Source organism: Cinclus cinclus, chromosome 11 (assembly GCF_963662255.1).
Source record: "Cinclus cinclus chromosome 11, bCinCin1.1, whole genome shotgun sequence".
Taxonomy (NCBI): domain Eukaryota; kingdom Metazoa; phylum Chordata; class Aves; order Passeriformes; family Cinclidae; genus Cinclus; species Cinclus cinclus.
In genome coordinates, this window is record NC_085056.1 from 6,488,586 (window position 1) to 6,510,977 (window position 22,392).

At 49.1% G+C, this 22,392-nt stretch overlaps 3 protein-coding genes across 7 annotated transcripts; 1 reads left to right on the top strand and 2 right to left on the bottom strand.

Moving 5' to 3' along the window:
• Positions 1 to 750: 750 nt before the first annotated feature.
• On the bottom strand, positions 751 to 6,476 carry POLR2C (RNA polymerase II subunit C). The gene is made up of 9 exons (XM_062500379.1): positions 6,391 to 6,476; positions 6,136 to 6,185; positions 5,815 to 5,883; positions 5,595 to 5,647; positions 5,360 to 5,488; positions 4,667 to 4,718; positions 4,028 to 4,196; positions 1,919 to 1,993; positions 751 to 1,242 (listed from the first exon to the last, which is right to left on the bottom strand). Exons 1-9 carry the CDS (start codon positions 6,474 to 6,476, stop codon positions 1,098 to 1,100), a joined length of 828 nt encoding a protein of 275 aa, XP_062356363.1. The 3' UTR covers positions 751 to 1,097.
• On the bottom strand, positions 5,861 to 13,608 carry COQ9 (coenzyme Q9). Of its 2 annotated transcripts, XR_009933547.1 has the most exons (11): positions 13,508 to 13,608; positions 12,653 to 12,830; positions 11,936 to 12,071; positions 11,432 to 11,574; positions 11,093 to 11,177; positions 9,807 to 9,911; positions 8,474 to 8,629; positions 8,048 to 8,101; positions 6,601 to 6,696; positions 6,136 to 6,185; positions 5,861 to 5,883 (listed from the first exon to the last, which is right to left on the bottom strand). XR_009933547.1 is itself a non-coding variant. In XM_062500373.1 (9 exons), the coding sequence occupies exons 1-9, from the start codon at positions 13,563 to 13,565 to the stop codon at positions 6,661 to 6,663; spliced, it is 951 nt and encodes a 316-aa protein (XP_062356357.1). In that variant the 5' UTR covers positions 13,566 to 13,608; the 3' UTR covers positions 6,568 to 6,660. The 2 variants fall into 2 exon arrangements, 1 of the variants encoding a protein (XP_062356357.1); XM_062500373.1 differs by lacking the exons at positions 5,861 to 5,883; positions 6,136 to 6,185 and having other exon boundaries at positions 6,568 to 6,696.
• A 15-nt stretch (positions 13,609 to 13,623) lies between these two features.
• CIAPIN1 (cytokine induced apoptosis inhibitor 1) lies at positions 13,624 to 20,711 on the top strand. 4 transcript variants are annotated; one of them, XM_062500377.1, is made up of 9 exons: positions 13,624 to 13,653; positions 15,658 to 15,834; positions 16,135 to 16,287; positions 17,128 to 17,204; positions 17,453 to 17,621; positions 17,828 to 17,901; positions 18,217 to 18,332; positions 18,867 to 18,936; positions 19,466 to 20,711. In XM_062500377.1, exons 2-9 carry the CDS (start codon positions 15,678 to 15,680, stop codon positions 19,574 to 19,576), a joined length of 927 nt encoding a protein of 308 aa, XP_062356361.1. In that variant the 5' UTR covers positions 13,624 to 13,653; positions 15,658 to 15,677; the 3' UTR covers positions 19,577 to 20,711. The 4 variants fall into 4 exon arrangements, with proteins under 4 accessions (XP_062356361.1, XP_062356358.1, XP_062356359.1 ...); XM_062500374.1 differs by lacking the exon at positions 13,624 to 13,653 and adding an exon at positions 13,660 to 15,377; XM_062500375.1 differs by lacking the exon at positions 13,624 to 13,653 and having other exon boundaries at positions 13,660 to 15,834; positions 16,138 to 16,287.
• The last annotated feature ends 1,681 nt before the right edge of the window (positions 20,712 to 22,392 follow it).

Genomic DNA, 22,392 nt, shown 5'->3' on the forward strand with positions numbered 1-22,392 from the left:
CAGCTGTTTGCCTGGAGGGGAAGGCAATGCTGACATGGGCTGCTCTCCCCAGCTCAGTGTGACCCTAGCACCACCCCCTGAACTGTCCCCATCCACACTGGGATGAGCAGAGGGGCACACAGGCCCTCCCCTCCCTCCCAGCTCCCATGGTACAGGAGCTGCTGGTCTCTCCAGTAAAGTGTCATCAAGAAGCTCATCCCAAGTCATGCTGGGATGTGATGGAGGGGAAGAGGAGGGGTGACAAAGGCCATTGCTTTCAGCCACTACCACGGGGGTCAGGGCATGGGACCTGCACCAAACTCCACCCCAGCACACACTGGGGGCTGTGGGCACAAAGAAAGATACCAGCCAGGGGCCATTACTGACAGACCATGTGCCACCCAGCTCCTCAGAAAAGGGTTACACAGCACAGGGGTGGAGTTTGTTCCAGAGGATTCTGTAAGTACAGCTTTGCCTGCTTTGCCCAGCTGAGCTCCCCTGCAGCGCTGCCTTCTGCAGCATCTCGCCCACCCTGGCCTCAAACATCTGCTTTAAACACAGCACTGGATCAATGAACAATGGGCTGCCTGCAGGAGGGGTGCTGCTCTCCTCAGGAGATAATGTCACAAGCAGCAATCAGCATCAGCAAGCAGTGCTCCCTCCAAAGCAGATCTCATTAAGTTAATGTCTATTGGAGAGAAGTAAATGATGTGACATCTCCTCCAGTAGCCTCGGATGAGCTTTCAGGGATGACAGAAAAATTTGGGGGTAAGGTTTTATTCAGCACAGTAAAGAATGGACATGTAAATAAGGTAGGGTTGTGTAACAAAGGTACACGCTTCCCAATCCCAAACACCAAAATCCCACACCAGAACCAAAACTCCAGGATCACTTGGAGACAAAGCCTGTCCCAGCTAAGATGCTCACTGACTGATTCCCTTCCTGTTTTACCCCACATCACAATGGCTTTCCCTGGGAAGAATGGCCAGGGAAGAGGTGTCACCAACTGAGTGCTGAGCCAGGATAAGCAGAAAGAGATGATGGGGAGGTAAAAGCCTCTCCCTAGATCTCAGCCAGGCATCACTCACAGCTTACAGTACTCTCTTACAAGGGCCACCTCAGTTGATAGTGAGGACATCGCTCTGGATCTCGTGGCTCAGCTGTGTCTGGAGATCGCTCAGCTTCTTCTTGAGGCCAGACAGTGCAGACAGGACGATGGTCTCAGGGCGCAGAGAACCACAGGACTCCACGTTGTAATAAAACCTGAGGTTAGAAGACAGGGGGTTAAATCACCAGCACCTCTCCAAGAAGGTGCAAACCCAGACTGCACATCATTCCAGTCCATCTATACCCACAGCAGGGAGATGTGCCTGGAGTCCCAGCCATCATCATCATTCACCTCCCAAGCAGGCAACAGCCAGTGCTGCCCCTCTACAACCATCACACCAACACTTACAACTTCATGAGCTGCAAGAGCCCTTCTGGGATTGATTTCTGTTTAGCACCATGACCAGCGAGCCAGCAGCCCCACACCAGGGACTATAGCTGGCTGGGGCACTTTTGCAGGGCAATTAACACCAGCAATCAGAGCATGAGACACACACATAAACATAAACACACACACACACACACACACACACACAGGTGAATGAATACCTTAAGCCAGGATATTTCCCCTGCAGGCCTCACACCTCACTGAGTGTGCACCGCCCTACCTGGCAACATGAACTTGGAATCGTGTGGTATCACCCAGAGGGGAAAACCTGCCACATCTGGGTATATCACCACTTAATGGCAACTCCTGCCCTGCTTTTCAGGGAATGTCAGCTCTCTGGGCTGGCAATTTCAGCACAGTGTAGACTGTATTAATGAGAGCCTATGAGATGCACCCAGCCAGTCACCCCATCTTCCAGCTGCAGCACTGCATTCAGCTCCCTACCTTTCTGGCTTCCCGTTGGGGTCATAGGGAGCCTGAGCATCCTCATCGTCGATCTCTGAGTACTCACTCTTGGGCCTGGAATCAGAGAGCAGGAGAGGTTACACAGAGCCCCTGCTCCAGCCTGGCCCCACATACCCCAGGCACTCAAGAGAGCAAGCACTGGGGCTCACGTCCAGCACACAACAGGGTGGCTATCAAAACATCAAGTCACAGAAATAAGATCAGTCACACATTGTGCTTTCTGGCTCCTCATTAATGCCACAGAGTCATCCAGCAGCCCTGGAAGAAGAGGATCAGCCTTGCTCTGCCCAAACTCAGCAAGCCCTGTATTGTGGCTCCAACCACTTAAACTGGTACAATCTGGCAGGTGCTTATAGTGAAGGGATGTTGATTCCTGAAGGATTGTGCTTATGGAACCTGGTTGCTTCTGTGGAGTAATGGTCCTTGAGTTATCTTTTCTTTCTACATTCCACTGGGCCAGGAAGGCACTGGAGTTCTACAGCACTCAAGTCTGTGAGGCACAGTTGGCTTTGACCCAGCAGGAAAAAAAATCTCCTGTACAACAGACACCAGCTGCATCAGTGAGCTCCATCCTGATGTCCTGCACCTCCACTCCTCTCCCAAAATCACTGCAGTACCTGTGCATCAGTTGGCAAACACATCCTTCTACTTGCTGCATTCTTTGGTTTATAGAGCATCACACACACTTAATCCATGTAAGAAAACCCCAAGCCTTGAGTGGTCTGAGAAGCCAGCACAGAAAATCCTGTACCCACCAAGGTCTCCTGCTGGCCTTCCTCTGCCCCAGCAATGCCCAGAAACACTGATCCCAGCACCCTGTAATCAGCTGCCTGAAATAAAACTGTGTTTCTCAAACAAACTCTCTGCCTGTACAAACTACTGAGAGAGATGAAGTGTTAATGGAGGTGAGATTTCTTGTTACTTGCAGAACCACCTATCACCAAAACAGTGCAGAGGTTTCCACGACCCTGACAGCTGTTTGGAGTGTCCAGCTCTATGCCAGTCCTCTGCCAATAGCCTCGAAAAGCAACTAGCATGAAAAACAAAAACAAAAATCACAGCTAGCCTTGGACAGCAGAAGCCTTTGGTTCTGTATTGTTTTCACAGGGAGTCAGATGAACTTGAAAAGCCAGAAATAACGTCAAGAACTGGCAGCTCCAATATCAATCCTCTTTTGGGATTTTTCCAACTTTTACATTTATTTTGCCTAGCACTTCTCAAAAACTGTTTCCTGGGGCCCTGTCTATTGTATACCACACCAGGTTTCTGAGCCTGCCACTGATCAATTTTACAGCAGCACATCCACTACTCTGCCCAGTCCCTGCTCTCAGCCTGCCCTGCCTAAAGCACTTGGTTCCTTACTGTGCTGCTGGCTCCAGTGTGCTCAGTGACAGGATGTCTGCTAGGTGATCACTGGAGTACAGAGCCAGAAACAGCTCAGGTACTCGCTCATGAAAAGTGATGCTGGATAAAGTCCTCGCCCAGGCCAAAGCAGGGCAGCAGCTTTCCAAAAGTAAAATCATGTCACTTTTGGATAAGAAACTGTGCAACTTGTGCAGAATGGTATTTCAGAGGAGAGAAAAGGGCCAGAGAGGAAAGCCCTGCCAGAGCTCAGGCTCCAGAATTAAGGAGATGTATGGGTTAAATCACAGACATACTGGGCTTCCTCAAGCCAGGCTGAAAAATCAGTCTTGCAACCCAACCTCCCACTCCTTCCTCTCGTAGCAACTTCTTTCATCTCACATTGATCTGTTCCTTCCTCAGACCTTACTCTGACCTACAAAACACTTGCAGAGGGAAGAAAAAAATCAGCAACAAGTGGTGAAAAAGGGCATGAAAGCGAGGCAAACCAGCAGTGACAGCACATGAGGGAGGACAAAAGATGACCACAAAGCAGTCCACCTTGTGTGCAGCTGCAAACAAGTGACTGGCCTTGCTACCCAACCTCAGGAGCAGAGTCTGCACAAGGGAACATGGCAGGCATGCTCCCCATCGCTTACTGACCCAAATTATCCCCAGGGCTGAAGTGTAAGTTATCACCTGCTGGAAAAACTTTCTCAGTCCCTGCAGACAGACACCAGGACATACCACTCCTCTGGCTTGGGGTACACCGTGTGTCTCAGCGCGTTGTCGGGGTCGTACTCGAAGGCCACGCCAGCCGTGGGGTTCCACTTGGCGTGTTCCTTGCCAAAGCCCTTCTTGGCATAGGCTCGCAGCCGCAGCTCCTGCCCCTTCCGCAGCTTCACAATCAGGATGTCTGGAAAAGCACATGCCTGTTTGAGAAGGCTGCAGAGGAGAAATGAGTGTGTGGGATCACACTGCAGCAAAAGCAGATTTTTGGTGCCCAGAAAGATGACACCAGCATTCAGGGTTTGCTTGGATTCTTAGAGGGGCTCAGCTGTGTGCCCAGAACAGCTAAGTAAAAAGTTGCTGCACAGGGTCCCAAGGAACAGCCAACAACACACTATTTCACCTCCTCGCTGTCTCTAAGCTCTCACAAGGAGAGACAGAAGCACCCTCTGACTCAGGACTTCAGTTCTGGGACAGTCTGAGTGGGATTAAGACAAAATGCTACCCCACTCATGCGGTGACACCAGCTGCTCAGAAGTGTCATATTTACAGATGCCTTAGGGTTGCACAGCTAGCAAAGGAAGAATGAGTTCAAAGAACATGAGAGAAAAGTTAATTTCCTCCTACAGTTCTTATTCCCAGTGACCCACTACTCACCATCCTGCTCCACGTAGTCATTAGGGTCATTGTCTCTGCTCCGAGATGTCACCTGCAACAGCCAATCAAAACCAAGCAAATTAGGGATAAGATCAGCTTGGATGAGTGCTCCAGCACAGCACATGTGCTTGGCTCCCAAAGTCACTCCCAAAACTGCTACAGATGACACAGAGCACTCGGAGTACATCAGCCAAAGGCTCCAGCTGGGCTTTACCCAGGCACACACTGCCACCAGGCAGCAGGAGCAGCCCACATTGTGGTGACATCTGGATCCACCTCAACAGTGTACTAGAATATTCTCTGTAAGTACCTTTGCCTCTGCCCCACTTTGGCACCACCAAACCTCCCCAAGACTGCACAGGAGCTGTTTGGCAGGCTCCTCACACTCTGTCATGCTGAGAGCCAAGAACCAGCGAGCCAGAGGCCACAGGTCAGCCAAGGGGTTTGGGATGAGGGGGCAGGATGAAGCCATACTGTTTTGAACCTCATCAGACAGCAAGTGAAGGACAGCGTGGCAGAGACGAGGAGGGCACTGGCACACACGCTGCTTCTGCAGACATTCCTGCTTTGCTTTCCCACTATGGTTTAAGTGGAGCTTTAGACAATATGAAACGAGCTCAGAGTGTCTACATTCCATGTGTTTGCCACCCCGCCTAAGGCCTCAGCAGGAATGCAGAGTGGGATGGCACTGACCGGGATGACACGGGGGTTGTTGGAGATGAGGTCGCGGGATGTCACGTGCCGAGTCTGGTCTTCATTGCAGCGGACGTCCAGCGTGAACTCCACAGAGCACTCGGGGCAGAACTCATCACATGTGCAGTCCTGGCACACACACGAGTTCTTTATGCAAGAAACTGCCAGAGCTTCCCATCAGATCAAGCACCCACCACCCTCAAAATGATTCCCCACAGCATTTCGCTTGACTCACTCTGGAATATTGCATCTTGTCCACAATGTCGTCACTGGTGAGCGGGATGAGACCTGTGAGAAGCAGAAAACCAGAGGAACGGCTGAGTGAGACCACAAGAGACCCTAGCCCTCCTGCCAGAACAGGCAGAGGAACAACACCTAACAAAGGTGCTTCAGCATCCCTGGACTGATTTTGCCCGCAACACACCTTCATCTTCCTCCCACACTGCAGCACTCACCCAGCCTGTGTGCAATGAACTCATCGTGGAGCACAGAGGAGTTGGCATCTATCTGGACCCAGTCAATGGCTGCAGAGAAGAGAAAGTCACAAACTGAGAAACACTCACGTGGGGAAAAGCCAGCTTGAGAGGCCACAGAAAACATTACAGAGACTGCAGAGGCACACTGAGGAAGCATATACAGGGCACAGTACTGGCTGAACACGGGTAAGCAGAGCCAAAAGCAGAGGGGAGGCGCGTGAGATCACGGAGGGGAAGTGACGGGAGCCACACGGAAGGCAGCCCACGAGACTGCGACCACAGGCAAGCGAAAGGCCTCACCTATGATGGGAACTTCCGCGATGAACACTCTTCGAATGGAATTTGCCACCCTGAGGGAGGGAAACACCCGGGTTTAGGCTTGAGGGAACGTGAGGCCGCAGGCCCGCACAGCCGCTGGCCGAGACTGCTGTGGGGCTTTGCCTCAGAGACCCTGCTCGGCGGCGCCCGCGGGGAGGCCGGCTCAATGGAGCCGCCCCCGGGGCCTCCTGCGGCCGCTTCACCCCCGGGCCCGCCCGGCCCCGCGGCGGTGCTCACGCCAGGTCCGTGTTCTCGATGATGAACTTGACATTCTCGTCGGTCAGCTCGGTGATGCGCACGGTGGGCTGGTTAGCGTACGGCATGGCTGCCCCGCCCCGATCCCGGCCCCGCTCCCGCCGCCCGGAGCGCCCGCCCGGTCCGTCCCCGCCCCGCTCCCCCCGGCCCCGGTGCGCCCGCAAAAAGAGTCCGTGCCAGGCTGAGTACGACTTTATTGGTGCCGGGCAAGGGCCGGGCGCGGCCTCTCCGGTGTTCGCCGCCGCTGCCGCCTCACCGGCGCTGGTTCAGCCCCGCCAGGTTCTTGATCTGTGGGCACAGGGAGAACGGGGTTTAGTGCCCCTGTCCCGGGCGGCCGCCGGAGCAGGTGCCGAGGGGAGGCCCGTGTGCTACGAGCAGAGGTGCGGGGATGAGAGAGGCATCTGTGTGGTCTGGGATGGATAAGAATCAAACTAGAACCACCTCCGGCCACCCCTCTGACTGGAACCTACTCTCCCGGTCAGTAGGTTTCAGCTTGGGTTTATTTCTGCGGCCACACAGGCCTCGGTAGTGAATTCATGCTTTTGGGGCATTATGCTCACTCTCCCATTTTGCAGAGACCTGCATAACTCAGCACTCCTGTAAAGGAGTGCACCTCGGGACACCCTGGACGTGGGAGGTTCGGAATGTGTTCCCCTAGCAGTTATGGATTGGGATGATTCTGCTCTAAAGCCATCTGATTACAACCCATCACCCTTCAGAATCTATCCAGATCCTCCCGTTTATATATGCAGCGGATCTGCTACAGGGACTGACCAAACATTGGCAACGGGAGACATCCCAGACCTGAGAGCATCGTGTGGATGTAAAACTGAGCCTGACATTTCTCTAGTGGAGGATCCTTTTGGCATATGCAGGTATGAGAGAGCAGAGAGGCTGAGGCACTAAATTCCACCACAACTGCAGGGGGAAGGAGGTCGGAGAAATTACTGAAAGTGCTTCATCAGTAAAAATAATGTCTAATTTATGTTCCAGCCTGTTTGTCTTGTCCTGATATGAGGTAAATGTATTTCTGATAACAAGGAAATCACTTTGTTGCTAAATACAATTGGGGGTGGGGGGGGTGTCCAAAAATAGAATCACAGAGAAGTTTTGAAGGCAAAAGTCACTCCTGGGTACACAAAGCGTTGTTTTGTATCCCAGAGGAAGTGAGGTTCCCTCTGCACCGAGTCCAGGACACTACCAAGAAGTGAATGACTTCTTGGAAGGACACTGAGGTCACATGAGCTTGAGGAAATCACCCTGCAGTGGCTCAGGGACAGGTGCCACCCCCCAGGTATCCATAGGGCCACTGACCCTCTGTCAAGATTTCCAGCACAGGGTCTGGCACAGGGAGAGATCTTGTGACAAGCAATGGAGAACAGTTGTATTTATTCTCATCACCTCTCTCTCATCCCTAAAGCTCACCCTGCAGCTTCAGACTTAATTTCCTCATGCTCTATTCAAGTTCTTTCACCATAAAACAGAGAACTAAGCTACCAAGAAAATCATCCTTAAATAAATCTAAGTTATGAAAGACAATAGTGTTTCCATGTTGTCCTATAGATTTGGGAGGAAAACACATGCTGACATTCAGAAGCAATTCTGCTCTCACAGCCCTGCTGGTTTCAGCATTACTTACAGTAACTGCAGCTCCCATCAGGCCCTGGACAACGGCTTCTCCAGTGGATTGTACCTGGGAGACACAGGGAGAACATGACATTTTGCTTCCTGCACTTGCGGCCCCAAACACAGAGAGGGAATGCACAACAAACATGTATTTGCCACAGAAAGGTGCTGACAGCACTGCAGACAAGGGACAGCTACAGACAGGGCACATGGAAGGGGTTTCCTGGGATGTCTCCTAACCACTGGGACAGTGTGACAAACAGGACACCTACATGTCAGTTTACTAAAAAACACACCATCATTTATTGATTTTGAACTGACAGCAACAAGGGGGGTCTCTCAGCAGATGTGGGATCTACATGATGGAAAAGTCAGGTGTGCCTGCCTATATCCTTGGGGACAAGGGATTTGATGTATGCACACATGTCCCTAAGGTTACCTGACTGGCTGTATTGCTCATGGTCATGGCGTCAGCCACTCTGTTTTCCAGGAAGCGCCAAGTGTCCTCGAAGCCAGGGGATGAGTCCTGCATCATCACCAGCTCAGTGGTGTTGTAAATGCCAGTGAGCACAGCCCGGCGAGTGTACCAGTTAAACTGCAGGGCCACAGGAGGAGAGAGAAAGCTGTGATCTGAATGCACATCAAGTGTGCAGCTACCAGTGAACAGCAAGGGAAAATCCCACACCCACAGCACGTTCCTTCCCATAAAGAGGAATTTGCCATTTGCAGCTGGATCTCTCAGGGCCTGAGACAAAACTTTTTCTGTCCTCTTCCTGCTCCTAAAAACCCACCTGAAGGGGTGTCTGAGGCACAAGGATACTCTGCCTGACTCCTGGTGTTGGGAAGAGGGATCTGCTGTGAATGACTTTAAACCCCATTACTGGGAGAGAGGGAGCAGGTTCAGCATCGCAGCTTCCCCAGAAAACTCATGGAACCAATCAGGAGGTGCAAACAAAACACCAACTTTAGAACCTCTCCTAATCCCCTGCATCATTGAGACTTTAGGAGGAGCTCAGTGCAGACACTGACTCCAACACGTTGATTTGACTTGCATAATACGTAAGGGACTTTCAGTTCCTGGAGCAATTGTGTTCTTTCAGTTGACTTCTGGTTTATTCCTTTAATTTTTCTGCTGTCTTATTTATTTTTCACTGCAGTAGCTCCTCTTTTATACACAGATAAAAGAAGCTTATTAAAGTAGTTTGTTAAAATGGTTCATTTAGTTTTTTCCATCTCTCCCTACATCTATAAGAATTAAAGTAATTTATTAATTGCTATAATTAACGTTATAATTTTCTTTTATTTCCTGCCAGAAAGATGAAAGCTTTAATAAGCTACTGGTATTTTTAGGTAGGTTCTTTAAAGGCTTTCAAGTCAAGTCTGTAAATGCTACTGCTGGTAGAAGAGAGCTGTTTGACAGACCCACTGCTCACTCACTGAAAACCGGATCAACTTCTCGGTCTCAAAATCTCAACAACTTTGTCTGTGTCTTCAAAAAAGAAAAAGAGAAGAGCACTTAAGAGCCTAGGAAAGTAGGTCCTTTTAATTTGCACTAATTCCATTGGCAGTAACTTGCATTTAGTCTCAGTGGCTCTTAAGTCCCTTTAGAAATTAGACTGTAGTGTTTAAGGACCCTCGGGTGCCTCTGAAATGCCTTCTTCTCTCAACAAATGGACCATTTGCAGAGGGACTCCCCAATCCTACTTGAACCCATGATTTTGCCAAAGTGCTGAGGGGTAGAACCAGTTTGTCCCCAAAGCACAAGGACTCACATCTGTGGACTGGTCCCCAGCATAGTGCCAGATATCATCGATCATGCTGGTGAGGAGGTTGAGGCTAGAAGGGATGTTACGTGGGAGCAACAGGATACTCAGGGCCTGCAAAGGAAACACACACAGAAATGGGAGCCAAAGAGAGAAGGATGGAACACTAAAGGAGACCAACAGTGCTCTGCCCTGTTATCTTTTCCCTGTTGCTGCTGACTTGCTTCCAGCTCCCAGTGACAAGTCCTCCCAGCTCTTTGCAGTCTCTACAAGCAGCAGGATGTGCAGGGAACACAGAGTGTGGCTCGTTAAGTTCAGGCCTCAGCCTGTACTGCAGCCGAAAGATCCCTGCTCAGTTCTAACATCCCTGTGTTGTCTCCCTTGAGCTGCCTCTCTGGCATGGAAACATCAGAGGCTGAGCTGACTCACACTGTGCTGTGCCCCTGTGGGCAGGGAGTCACATCTCTCATTTCTCTGAATTTGACTTTGAACTCAGAGCAGCAACCAAGGGCAGAACAGCGCCAGCCATAATGGCCCTACTGGGATCCTGAAGCCTTTGAACGTAATCACACAGTGCCAGGAGAGACACAAACCACCCACATCCTTCACAAGGCAAATTATGCTAATCTGAAAGAAGAACATGAAGCCTGTACTCTCTGTCTCTATGCATGGGGTACAGGATACAGCTGCCCAGAGGCCAGCAGTGGTTCTGGACAGAGGCTGACCTTGCAGCAATCTTTGCAGCCCAAGATCAGGAACTCTTTGCTTGTCACTGTAGCCACAATTCAATTCCCTTCCCACTGCAGGAAGAATGGCTTGAGAGTTAAATATGAATTTAGAAGCATGGAGCCCTCTCAGTTCACAGCTCTATCCTCAGGCTGCCAGTGGTTTGTCAGTCACACACTTGAAGGACAGTTTCCTGCAGCAAAGCAGTTCTGCATTTCCAGGTGTGAGGTGATCCTGGTGCAGCCACAACACTGCATGGAGCCTGACTTGCAGTAACACTGCAGATAGGACTGAGCAGAGACACAGGTAATCCCCTGGGGATGCCACATGAGTGGAGTGAACAACAGAGAGCTTTGCCTTTCCAGAACTGCAAGAAATAGTTGCTCTGAGGTCACCTTTAACTGACTCCTTCCAAGGCTGCTCCCCTCTTGAAGGCTACTAATCATTTAAAACCAGTCAGGGTTTCATTTACAACCTTGAACTAATCTGGTGGAGAGACTATGTAGAAAGTCACAGGGTGTTCAAAATACACACACACAAAAGAGACAATGTTGATATTACTTTAATACCTGGGGCCATTTCTCAATATATGGAATCAGCATCCTCAGTCTGGCTTCCACAGCATCTCTCAGGAATTCATCTATAGGCTTCTTCCTGAGTAAGGAAAAAAGCTTAGGAAGAATATCCAAGTTAAACTCAATTCTGATCTAGAAAGAGGTATTTCCACCCGACTGAGCAATAGTTTATCAAAGTATATATCCTTCCTGCCTTTGTCTGTATCTGGGAATATGGTTTTATTTGGGTAAGTTATACTTTTAACTTAAAGTATCTGTGTTCCAGGTGGCCTCTCTGTCTATGCAGCCCCCAAAATCTGCAAAGGAAGACATCTGTTCACACCCAGTACTCACTCTGCTTCACCCAGCTGCACTAGCTTCTGCTCCTTCTCCAGCAGTTCAGACAGTTTGGAGTTGCACTCAGACACAAAGTGCAGGATCAGTTCACTGCCATCACTGTGAAACATCCCTGCTGCGGCAACAGAGAGGCCCAGAGTCTGTAGGGAAGAAGAGAGAAGCACAGACACAGGTCAGACACTGCTAAGCAAGATCCAACTAGAAAAAAAGTTGTATTTATTTTGTGAAAGACATTATGTGAATTTAAACAAAGCAATGCTGCATTAAAAAGCACTTTCTAGACGTGTTTTTCTCTCTTTAGGATTCACTGCTCCATACTGTGCCTTAGTCTAACTCTGAAGGGGTTATCCTGTAGCAGCTGGGTTTCATTCTTGCCCAGTAGCATTTGCTGACTAGGGTGCATCGCCCAAGAGTATGTGGGGGAAGCATGCAGGCCTGGCTGTCTCTGCACTTCAGCTCCATCCAGTTTTCAACTGGTTTGTTGCTTCTCTCCCCACATACCTTGGCTCCCTCTGCAATGGCCTCTGCAGTCCAGCCATGCTCAGGCACAAACTCCAGCGCCGCTGTGAGGATTCGATGCTGCAGCTGCTCCTCGCTCTCATAGTCCTCAGACTCCTGGCCGCCCTGGCCAGTGTAACTATGAGAAGGTATTGTTACAGTGAGGGGAATGTCACCACCAAATATCAGAACCCTGGGCTCTGCCACTCACTCACTGACAGAAGGCACATTTTGAGACCTGCTTAGTATAAATCTGGCCTCCTCCAGTAAAATCCTTCCCTGTCCAGAAAAACGATTCTTAACGAACCTTTGCTGTGAGAGAAGAGAAACATAAGGGAAGGAGGGCTCAGTCAACATGCCTACATGGAGACCAATCAGCCCCAGATTACCTCTTCTTTACAGAAAACTAAACTATAGCCTTTTCCAACATGGGCTTTATACTATAGGTACATAGAAAACATGTCCCTGTTTTTTTAGATTTATACAAAAATCCAGAAGCAAAGACTTGTGCTTTGCAGACAAGAGTTTCTCTCTTGAAAGCATGTCCCATACTGTTTCCATGGTGAAATTAGCATTGTCACAGCAAACCAGCTCTCCAGCTGCTGCAGTTCCTTAACTCTGGATCTCGTTATCTTCAAGTTCAGATGTGAGGTTCAGGAAAGTAAAAGCCCTCTGATCCCTCTGTTGGCAGAACACTGCTAGAGGGAGCTTCTGAGTTACCTGGGGCGAGGGCCCTGAGGTTTCTCTTCAGGCTGGTGATCAGCTGGAGGTGAATCAAAGTGCTGTTGAGAGAAGGATGTCAATGGCTCCTTCTTGTGCTCATCGGAGGCTCTCCTCAGCATGGCTGAGGCCTGGAGAGCACGGTGTGGCAGGTAGTACTGGCATCCCTTGCTGACCACTGCAAGGGAAATCAAGAGTCAACATCTCCTTCCTACACCAGGAAGCATGGAAAATTAAGGTGAAGAGAGTTGTTGTGAATGCAGGTGAAAAGAAAACAAATTCATAGTGCTTCTGGTAAGCGCAGCTCTCAGCTGAGTTCACATCGACGTGAATGAAGCCAAAATGTTTTGTGAGGGAAAGAACAGTGCAAATGGCAGATATTGCAAATAGTTTCCCAATCTTGGACTGGAAAGCAGGCACCCAGACATGCCCTGTCCCCATTAGGGTCCCTGATTAAGGAGTTGGGAGGAAGGTGCTGACCTCCGAGCAGGGGATATCAGGCAAGTCCGACTCGGGAGCCGAAGAGCCCTGACAGACACACATGCTAATCACTGACTGATTACTCAACGACACTCGGGAGAAGCTTTTTAACTTAGCTACTGCTTTTTGGCCTTTTTTTTTTTTTTTAATAAACTTGGTTCCACGGCCCACGCTTCTAAAGGAGACGATCACCACCGAACAACCCCTCCTTCAAACCCGCCCTCACTCCCCTCGTGCCCTTCACCTCACCTTGCCCCGCCCCGATCGCCGGGGAGCGCGCACGGGGACGCGCACAGGGGGCGTGCACGGGGCCGCGCGCGCTCCCCCATTCCCTCCCCGCCCCGGGGCCCGGGCGCGCCCCCCCCCGCCCCTCACCCGCGCGGCCCCGCCACAGCCGCCAGCCCGCGCGCCGCAGCCCGCCCGCCGCCGCCATCTTGGAAGCGGGCAGAGCGCGATGACGTCACGGTGACGGCGTCAGACCGGGACGAGCGAGCGGAGCCGAGCGGGCCAGGCCGCGGGAGGTGAGCGGGGAGCGGCGCGGGACGGGGCCCTTTCCCCCCTTCCCCTTAAAAATCTTTCGTGAGACGTCGTCTGAAGCGCCTGGGGGGGAGGTGGTGTGTGCGTGTGTGTGTGTGTGTGTGTGTGTGTGTGTGTGTGTGTGTGTGTTTGTGTGTAAGTAAGTAAGTAAGTAATTCCTTCACGAATTTTCCTCACGTATCTCCTGTCCTTGCTCCCTCCGAACCGAGGTGGCTGAGAGGTTTATTGAGCCCCTTCTCCATGTGCTTAAAACGCGCAGCTACTGTAAGGCTTACAGCCTTGCGCCGCGTTCTGGGCCGCCGGGAGCCAGGGCATTCCCGGCCCTGGGAGCCGGAGCGTTCCGGGCCGCCGGGAGCTGGCTGTGCTGCGTCAGGAGGCAGCAGTTTACAGCCCTGACGCGCTAGAGAACCCTGGAATGGTTTGGGTTGGAAGGGATCGTCACGATCATCGCATTCCAGCACAGCAGCTTTCTAATCTGCCGAAGCAGAACCTCCGCTATTGTTTAACCCCTTCCCTTGCCCTGTTCCTCAGGGACTGTTAAATGTGTGTGATATGGAGATAAGGGCCTCTCCTCACACCACCCACACGGGATCCTCGGCCTCCTCCCCGCATCTCAGGGAGGTGTTGCTGTTGTTGCAGTTTGGGCTCTGAGTGATCTTGCGTGGTCATAACCTGCTGCTCAGAGAGGAAGGTGTGACTTCGGGTTTATCTTTCCCACCTTAGCATAGCAGTTTAGGTATCTTTCGAGATTTTCTGCCTTCTTCTTGGGAAAGGTGACTTTTAATGGGTTTAATGTGTGTGTTTACAAATGCTGCTGTCTGCTGTAGCTGCTTGGCTTGTGTCACACATGCAAAGCTAGTTGTGAGGTGTTACAGCCTGCAGTGTATATCCAAGGTGTACGTTCCCTACTGGATTGGCATTGTGGTTGTTTTAGTGTGAATTCCTACCACAGTAGTTCAGAAAAGGCACAAATCGTTCCATTCTGAACTTGTTTGCAATTTCCAGGAGAGAGGAGGAGTCCACAGCACCCAGAGCCAGAAAGGGCTGTGGGTTAAAATCCCTCCCCACCTCACTGCAGTTAAATTTGGTATAGCATATCTATGAGCTGTGCTTTAGTGACAACGTGGTGGCAGTAAGGCATTACCCAGGATGTGTGATGTAGTGATTCCTGGTAAAGACCTTGCTTAAAACTGTCTCTCCAGAAGCAGACGTGAGGTTTGCAGCTAATTGAAGATGCACTGGGCAGCTGTTCTGGTCAACAGTGCTCTCTGTTCTCTTGTGGCCCTGTTAAATTAGGAAGAAAATAAGTTTGTGTTGGATAGAAGAAAGAGGGGAGGTCATTGGGTTCAGTAGCTGGTGCTGCTATGAGAACAGGTGATGATGGGCTACTATTGCCATACAAGGAATGCAGTCTCATATAAAATATCAGTGGAGACATCTTTCTTGAAGCTCTCACTGCACTCTGTTCTTCTCCCTCCCTGTAATTTGCTCACCTGGTGCCACCAATCATAATGGTAGGAAGAGCCTCAATCTGGAATTCTGGGAATGATGAAAGTTACTTTTTACTTCTCATGTACTGCGTAAGCAATCTCTGCTAGGTTGTGTTTGGAGTAGGAGAGACAAGGCAGTGTTTAATGTCAATACCTGTCACTGCTCAGGAAATCCAGAAATCCTGTGTTTGTCTTCCTCAGATTTTTAAGGAAAGAAGGTAAGTTTTTTTTGTTATTTTGTTGGTTTATTTAAAGCATGGCTTGCAGTCTCCCAGCAAAACTAGTGAGTGAGCTGGAGAGAAATTGAAATATGCCCTGAAGTTTAGCACTTTCTTCACGTCCTGCTAACACTCAGTTTGTGGGAACTTGGAACCGCAAACCTCCAGAAAATTATCCCCGTTTGTAAAACAACTCAGCTGATTAAGTCACGGTCCACAGAGGTTCATGCTGTGCTCTGCATTTACCCTTCCTCTCTCTCCTGCCCTGTTCCTCCCCCAGCCAGGTTTGCTGCTGCTGAAATGGGGGAGTATGGAGTCGCTCCAGGCCAGCGCGTGGCCATTGTCTGGGACAGCTCCTCACCGGTTGAAGCTCTGAAGGATTTGGTGGATAAAGTCCAAACACTGGTGGGAGCTGATAATAGTGTCTCTGTGGAAAATGTCAACCAGCTGCCTCAGTGTAAGAATGAGTTTAATTTTTCACAGTTTCCTTAGAAGAGAGAGGGTTCTGCTGCTGTGTGAGCCAACACCTTCCCACTTTGGAAGTCAGCACTCGGAACATTGACAGCACTTGCTGCTGACTCTTAACCCTGGGCAGTACAGCAGGGGAAGTGATACACACTGGCCGTGCTTCTATGATTGGTGTCTTTAATCAGTTACTGCTGTTGTACTAAAGCATGAGGAATGGTGGAGATGAAACTGGTGTATTAAGCTGTGTGTTACACGTGTAAAATTGTACCATCTTCCTCTTTCTTTGCAGCAGCTCACAGGGAGTCCAGTTTCGACGTAATCCTTTCTGGCATGGTCCCAGGTAGTACAGCACAGCACAGTGTGGAGATCCTGGCTGAAATAGCTCGAATACTTAAGCCGGGGGGCCGTGTCCTCCTGAAAGAACCAGTGGTTACAGAATCAGGTGAGAGAATCTTGCTTCCTTGGCAACATGGCATTTCTCATGAGGATTAGGCTGAAATAGAAAGAATGGGAACCCTGATCAACATTGAGAGATGTTCATTCTGCTGACACACTAACCCAAATCACAAGGTTTTTGTCCTGTGCTTAAGCTGGTATACATCAGAGATGTTTCAAGTCACTCCCTTAGCAAAAATGCTGGATAGGCTTGTTCCTCAACTACATTGAAAAGCTTCAGTGACTGCTGTTTTCTCCTCAGGGTCCAGTGTTAAGTAGTTGCAGATGTTGTGTTTCTGAGGAGCTTGCAAAGTGGTTTTAAAAACAGGTGACAGATGCTGAAGAGATTGCCCCAGAAGTCAGTTGAGAAATAGTTATTCAGAAAAGGTTGAAAGTGTTTGGTCTGAGTTTGAAGAGAAAAGCCAGAGCACCTGCCATGGGACAGGTGGATGAGTCATGAGAAGGTGAACACAAGGTGGTTCTTAATGTAGTGTGTTCATCTAGGAGTCCATGTTTTGAGAACTTCATGAGTAGTTTAATAGGTAAAAATGTTTGGAAGGGAGTTTGTTTGGTGATTTTTTTTTCATCTTTTTTTGATGGGTATTGGTTTTGGCATATATAAAATGTATTTGGAGCTAGAATGGCTTTGTGACCCCGCACTGTTATTCTAATGAACAAGCTGCTGATGCTTTTTCTGGTTTGTTCAGCTGTTGACTAGAGAGGGCCCAGTTTTGGTGCAGAAGTTTGGCTCAAGTGCTTCCCTCTAAAGTTCTTGCTCTTTCAGGTTTCTCAGTGAGCTGTATTCTTGTTCTTGCCTCCCCCTACTCTCGGCTTTTGTGTCTTGCAGGAGACAATGGTAAAATCAAGACAGAAGCCAAGCTCCTCACAACTCTGACTCTCTCTGGATTGGTGGAAGTGAAGGAGGTAAGGATGTGTTTACCATTTCCAGAAATGCCCTTGGGCTGTTACCTGGGGATTTGCTGGGTGATGAGGTTTTTAGCTACCCTGGTTTGTAAGTGTGCATGGCCACTGCCTGGCACAAACTTTAGTTACTATCAACATAGTGTTTGTCTTTAGGATTGAAAATACCCACTCTCTGTTCACTGGAAAGCTGGGCTTGGTGTTAAAAGAAGGGGTTCTGCATGAGATTAACCTAAAATCTTGCTTGGCAGCTGCAAAAGGAAGTGCTGACCCCAGAGGAGGCCCAGTCTGTCGGAGAACATCTGGGTTACCAAGGCAATGACCTTCTCATTATTCAGATAGAAGGCAGGAAGCCCAATTTTGAAGTGGGATCCTCAAGTCAGCTCAAGCTTTCCTTTGCCAAGACACCTGGTCCTTCAGGTAAGGAGTGATGCGTGCTGAATATCTGGATTTCGTGGCTCTCAGTGACAGGCATCACTTGCAACAGGGAGACAATTCCCAAGTAGGGAGTGTTACAGTAAAAACCTATGAAGTGGGGCTTTCCAAAGTTGCTCGACTGTATTTGTTTGGAGTAGATGGGGCAAAGGCTGGAATAACTGCTATTTCTTCCTTTGTTTTGGCTCCAGGAAAACCCTCTGTGGACCCAGCTGCTGCCAAGCTGTGGACACTGTCTGCCAGTGATATGAATGATGAAGGGATGGTAAGTGGTTTTCTTTGAGGCTTTGCTGTTCCTTCTCTCCTCCCATTCTTTCCTATTCTAAATACTTTCAGTCATGTCTCTTTACAACTTCAGAGAGAAAAAAACCTCCCTAAGGCAGAATAGCTCATCTCCTTCATGGGGTCTGAAGAGCTCAGTGATGTGGTAAGGGCAGAGAGGAGACAGGGATAAGAGGGCAGAGCTACAGCACTTAATAGCCAGTGTGCAGATAGCACCATTTCTTTTAATATAATGCAGCAGTATCATTCCCTGCTGAAAAATCCATTTCCTGCATTTTGTCTTCCATGGTGTGTTCAGGATCTTTTGGACTCTGATGAACTGTTGGATTCAGAGGATTTGAAAAAGCCAGATCCATCATCCCTCAGAGCTCCATCCTGCAAAGAAATGGGCAAAAAGAAAGCCTGCAAGAACTGGTCAGTGCTGGAATTCATGTATCAGTGAACTTTTCAACTGCATCATTAAACTCTTAAGAGTTGGAGGGATTTAAAAAAGATTGTAGGTAATTTGCTGTTCTTCGGAGCCTAAGTCTCTTGGTTCATGTCCTTTCTTATCTTAATTATTTGAATGTAAATCCAAATACTGTGAGAATTGACCTGTGAACTGCTACAAATTATCATGATGGTGTATATTATCAACAGCCATCTTGGAGGTGACTGCATAGCTTGTGCAGCTTGCCTAAAACGCTGGTTTCTCACATTCCAAGGAGAAATAGCACATGTAGCAAGTGCTTTAGTGTCATTTCCCACGCAGTTTAAACTTGAGGAGTGTTTCAACACTTGTTACACAAAACCTGGTGTTGAAGAACAGAGGGAAGAGTGTGAGTCCCAGAGTCATCTCTGTCGTGTGACAGAGTGAGGGTTGTTGCACGTGAGTAGGGCTGGCACAAGTGTTGATGACTGATGACCTTTAAGCAGAAAGATGCAGGTGACTTCTTTGTTTTTCTACAGCACATGTGGCCTGGCTGAAGAATTGGAACAGGAGAAGAAGAGCTCACAGCCCAAATCTGCCTGTGGAAATGTAATTAGTAATTTTTGTCTTTATACTATGGTTTGCAGTATATGATCTCTGTGTAAGAATTGTGTTCCCTAGTCACTGCAGCCTGATCTAGATCACTGTTTCCACATGCTGCCTGTGCAGCTTCTGCAGAGCTTCAGCTTTTGCTCTGTGCCCATGTACTCTGTACCAGCACATGCTGTCTGTTCTGACTTGCTGGGGGAATCAGAGTGAGCAGTGAGCCTTTCCCTCTCTACTCATAGCCTAACCAGGGATCTGCCCAGTGAGGATTGCCTTGTGGGAGCTCAGGGGGCTGCCTCAGCATGGGCACACTAAGTGGGGTGGAGACTCATTTCTGTGTGAGCCCAATGCCTGCACAGCTCTGCCATCCACACTAACCAGATGTGTTGAGAATGGGGTAGAAGGGAAGCAGTCTCTGTGCTCATAGATTCTGAGTAGCATGACATCTCTTGACCTGGAGAAACCATATCACAGGGCAAGAGACCTGAAAGTGGCACCTGATTACAGACAGTGCTTTTCTTTCCCTTGCCAGTGCTACCTGGGGGATGCATTCCGCTGTGCCAGCTGCCCTTACCTGGGGATGCCTGCCTTCAAGCCTGGGGACAAGATTCTCCTGCAAGAGAACCAGCTGCATGATGCCTAACAAAGATGTGTCCTGCCAAGGACTCTGGTGATTTTCCATCACTCTGAGGTTTTTCCTGCAGTTGTCCTCATCCTCTCAAACTAATGCTCTCCAGCTGATACTCCATGTGGGGAGGGATACTGCAGGCACTGACACTGCTGTGAGCTCACTGCTTTTCATCAGCCTTGGGCTACCTGATCCTCTGGTGACAAGTCACGTATTAGACTTCATGTTACACCTTGTTTTGGCTGACCTGACCTGATCCTGGATGCTGGCCGTCACAGCGTGTCCCACCAGCAGAGGGAAGTACAGTCACATGTCAGGTTGTCCTTGTGTGCCTGTGGCATTTCCCATACCCATGTCCTGCAGCTCTAATTAGTCCTGATTTTCCCTGGTGAATCAGCAGCTCTGGCTCAGCCTGTGGCGTGACTGGGCTCCTGCTGTCTTTGAAATTTGAACCTGCAGCCCCTTATCATGTGGAGGTGGTTCTGCAGGTGGCAAGTCAGGAGCAGGGAGTGCCCTTAGCAGTATATACTCTTAGCAGTGTGCATGGGAAAGGCTGGCAGGCATGATGAATTTTCAAGTGTGTTGGGAGCCCCTACCCCCAGCTGTTTTCAGCAAAATGAAGAACGTTCAGTCCCACCAAAAACTCCTGCCTTTAAGGCTCAGAGCTGATGAAACAAGATCTGTCTTGTTTTCCCACAGCTTTCAGTCCAACACTAACTGATAACACAAGGGCAATCTGAGACTGTCACCTCTCTTGGTGGTTACCCAAGTGAGTTACCTGCAGTGTCAAAGACATAAGAACTTAGCAATAACTTAATTTCTGGATGATCTATGGTGTGGCCCTCTGCTCCTTCTCCATGAGATACTATTTATTTGTATAGTTACTGCTAGAAAAGCATCCTGCAGGTGTTGGATTAGGGTGCTGTTCACATTTTGTGCTGGGCTTGCTTCTCACCCAGGGAGGGGGAGGAGGAAAGCCCACATCCAGTGTCTCAGTGGGGACTGCTTTGTTTGGAGCTCTTGCTCAACAGGATGTGACTTGTTGTGTGCTACCTGAATTACTACACTCATGGAGGGGGCTGGGATGAAAGGCTGTTCTGTTCTTGAAATAAAAGTGACCAATAGTAAAGCCTTTGTTTTAAGGCTGGTATTAGTGGTATTCTAAGTGTGTTTCCTTCTACTCAGCCTCTCAGCGACTTCTTAAACTGTTCAAATGTTAGGTTGCATCTTGGAGTTCTCCATAAATTGTTCCGCTGAGAACTTGACTTGAATATGTGGTATGTACTGGAAACTACAGATGTTAATGTAAACTTAAGAAAACTCCTTTCTGACTGCTGAGATGCTGCTGTGGGAATCACACTTGCACTGCATCAGGCTATCACTGGTGGGATTGAAGCTCTTTCTTCCAGAGCACAGCTTTCAGACCCCCTTTCACTCCTCCCTAGTCCCTATCTCTGTCTTCAGCAAGAACAGCTCCCAAGGAGACAGGATTTATGTGATAAACCACCTGTCCAACCAACTTGTTGCTCCTTGCTAGTGATATAAGGAAATGGGCAAAAGTCTCTGCACTCTTACAGCTTTGGGGATTTTATTGCCTTTTCTCAGCCTCACTGATAGTAGAAGATCAGATCTCTTTACGAGGTCCCTGATAAAGGCAGCTCTTACCCTGAACTCTGCTTTCCTCTTGCTCAAACTGGGAGAAGCAGCACTTTTACTTTTGTTTCTCTGCATGAGTCAGGCTTCCTTTTTTATGGCCAGCAGAGCTTGGCGGACAGCAAGGACACACTCCATGCTCCTGGCAGGAAAAAAACATTTTGGATGTTTCACCCACCTGCCTTGGGTGCACACAGGAACAAGGGGCCCTCTCAATATGGAGAAGTCTGGGGCAAGGAGGGTGTTGTGTTTATTATTGCTTTATCTTCACATACTTGCTTAACTGCTTGTGATAGCATCTTTCTGAGAAGTGAAATTTGGAGGCTCAGCTCTGCCCATAGTAGTTGCTTCACCTTTTTAAAAGTAGCCAGTGGGCAAAGATTGCCCCCACCCTTCCTGCCTGCCTGCACTGGTTCCTCCAGCAGCCCTGGCTGCCTTTCTCTGCCTCTTTCTCACTGGTGTTATTGCTCCAAGGCTATTTCATAGCTTCTTGCCTGGTTCCCTGTTAAAAATGCTATCCCAGATCTGATTCCCCACTAACCTTGGCCATAAAGGAGGATGCAAATGCAGCACTATGAATGTCCCAGCTTCCTCCATTTCATTGATCAATAACTCTTCCCTGGTGAAGCAAAGAACCATGTTTTTCCCTCCACATCTGTTTAAGGCAGTTAAGCAAATGCAGAGCCTCTGGCAGCCCTTGTTAATTTGATTTATGCCTCAGCCTTCTAATTTTCCTCTTTGCAATTTAGTGAGCATGTCATTCTGCTCATGTCCTTTGTGGTTTTAGTCATGGCCTTCTGTTTTGACCAGTGGGATTCTGAAAAACTCTGCAGCTATATTTGCCTCCTCTGAAACTTCCCCCCTTCACTTGGCAAATAATAAGTGGCTACCAATGTTGTTAGTACAAATCTGAGGTGTCTGGCTCAACTCTTCTTGAATTAATGAGCAGTCTGTCCCTTAGTTGAAGGTTTTTTAAAACCCTTTTCTCCTTAAAATAACATAAGTCATTTCATGCTATAGACATGAATGAAGGGCTGTGCTGGTCCAGACCAAGGGCTGCCCAGCCTGGTAATAGAGAATGGGATCCTTTTAGGTCAGAGTTAACTGTTGAGGACAGGTAACTGTTGGAGTCCAGCAGTTAGCCCATCACAGCCAAGCTTGTGCAGGTGTTTGTGTCA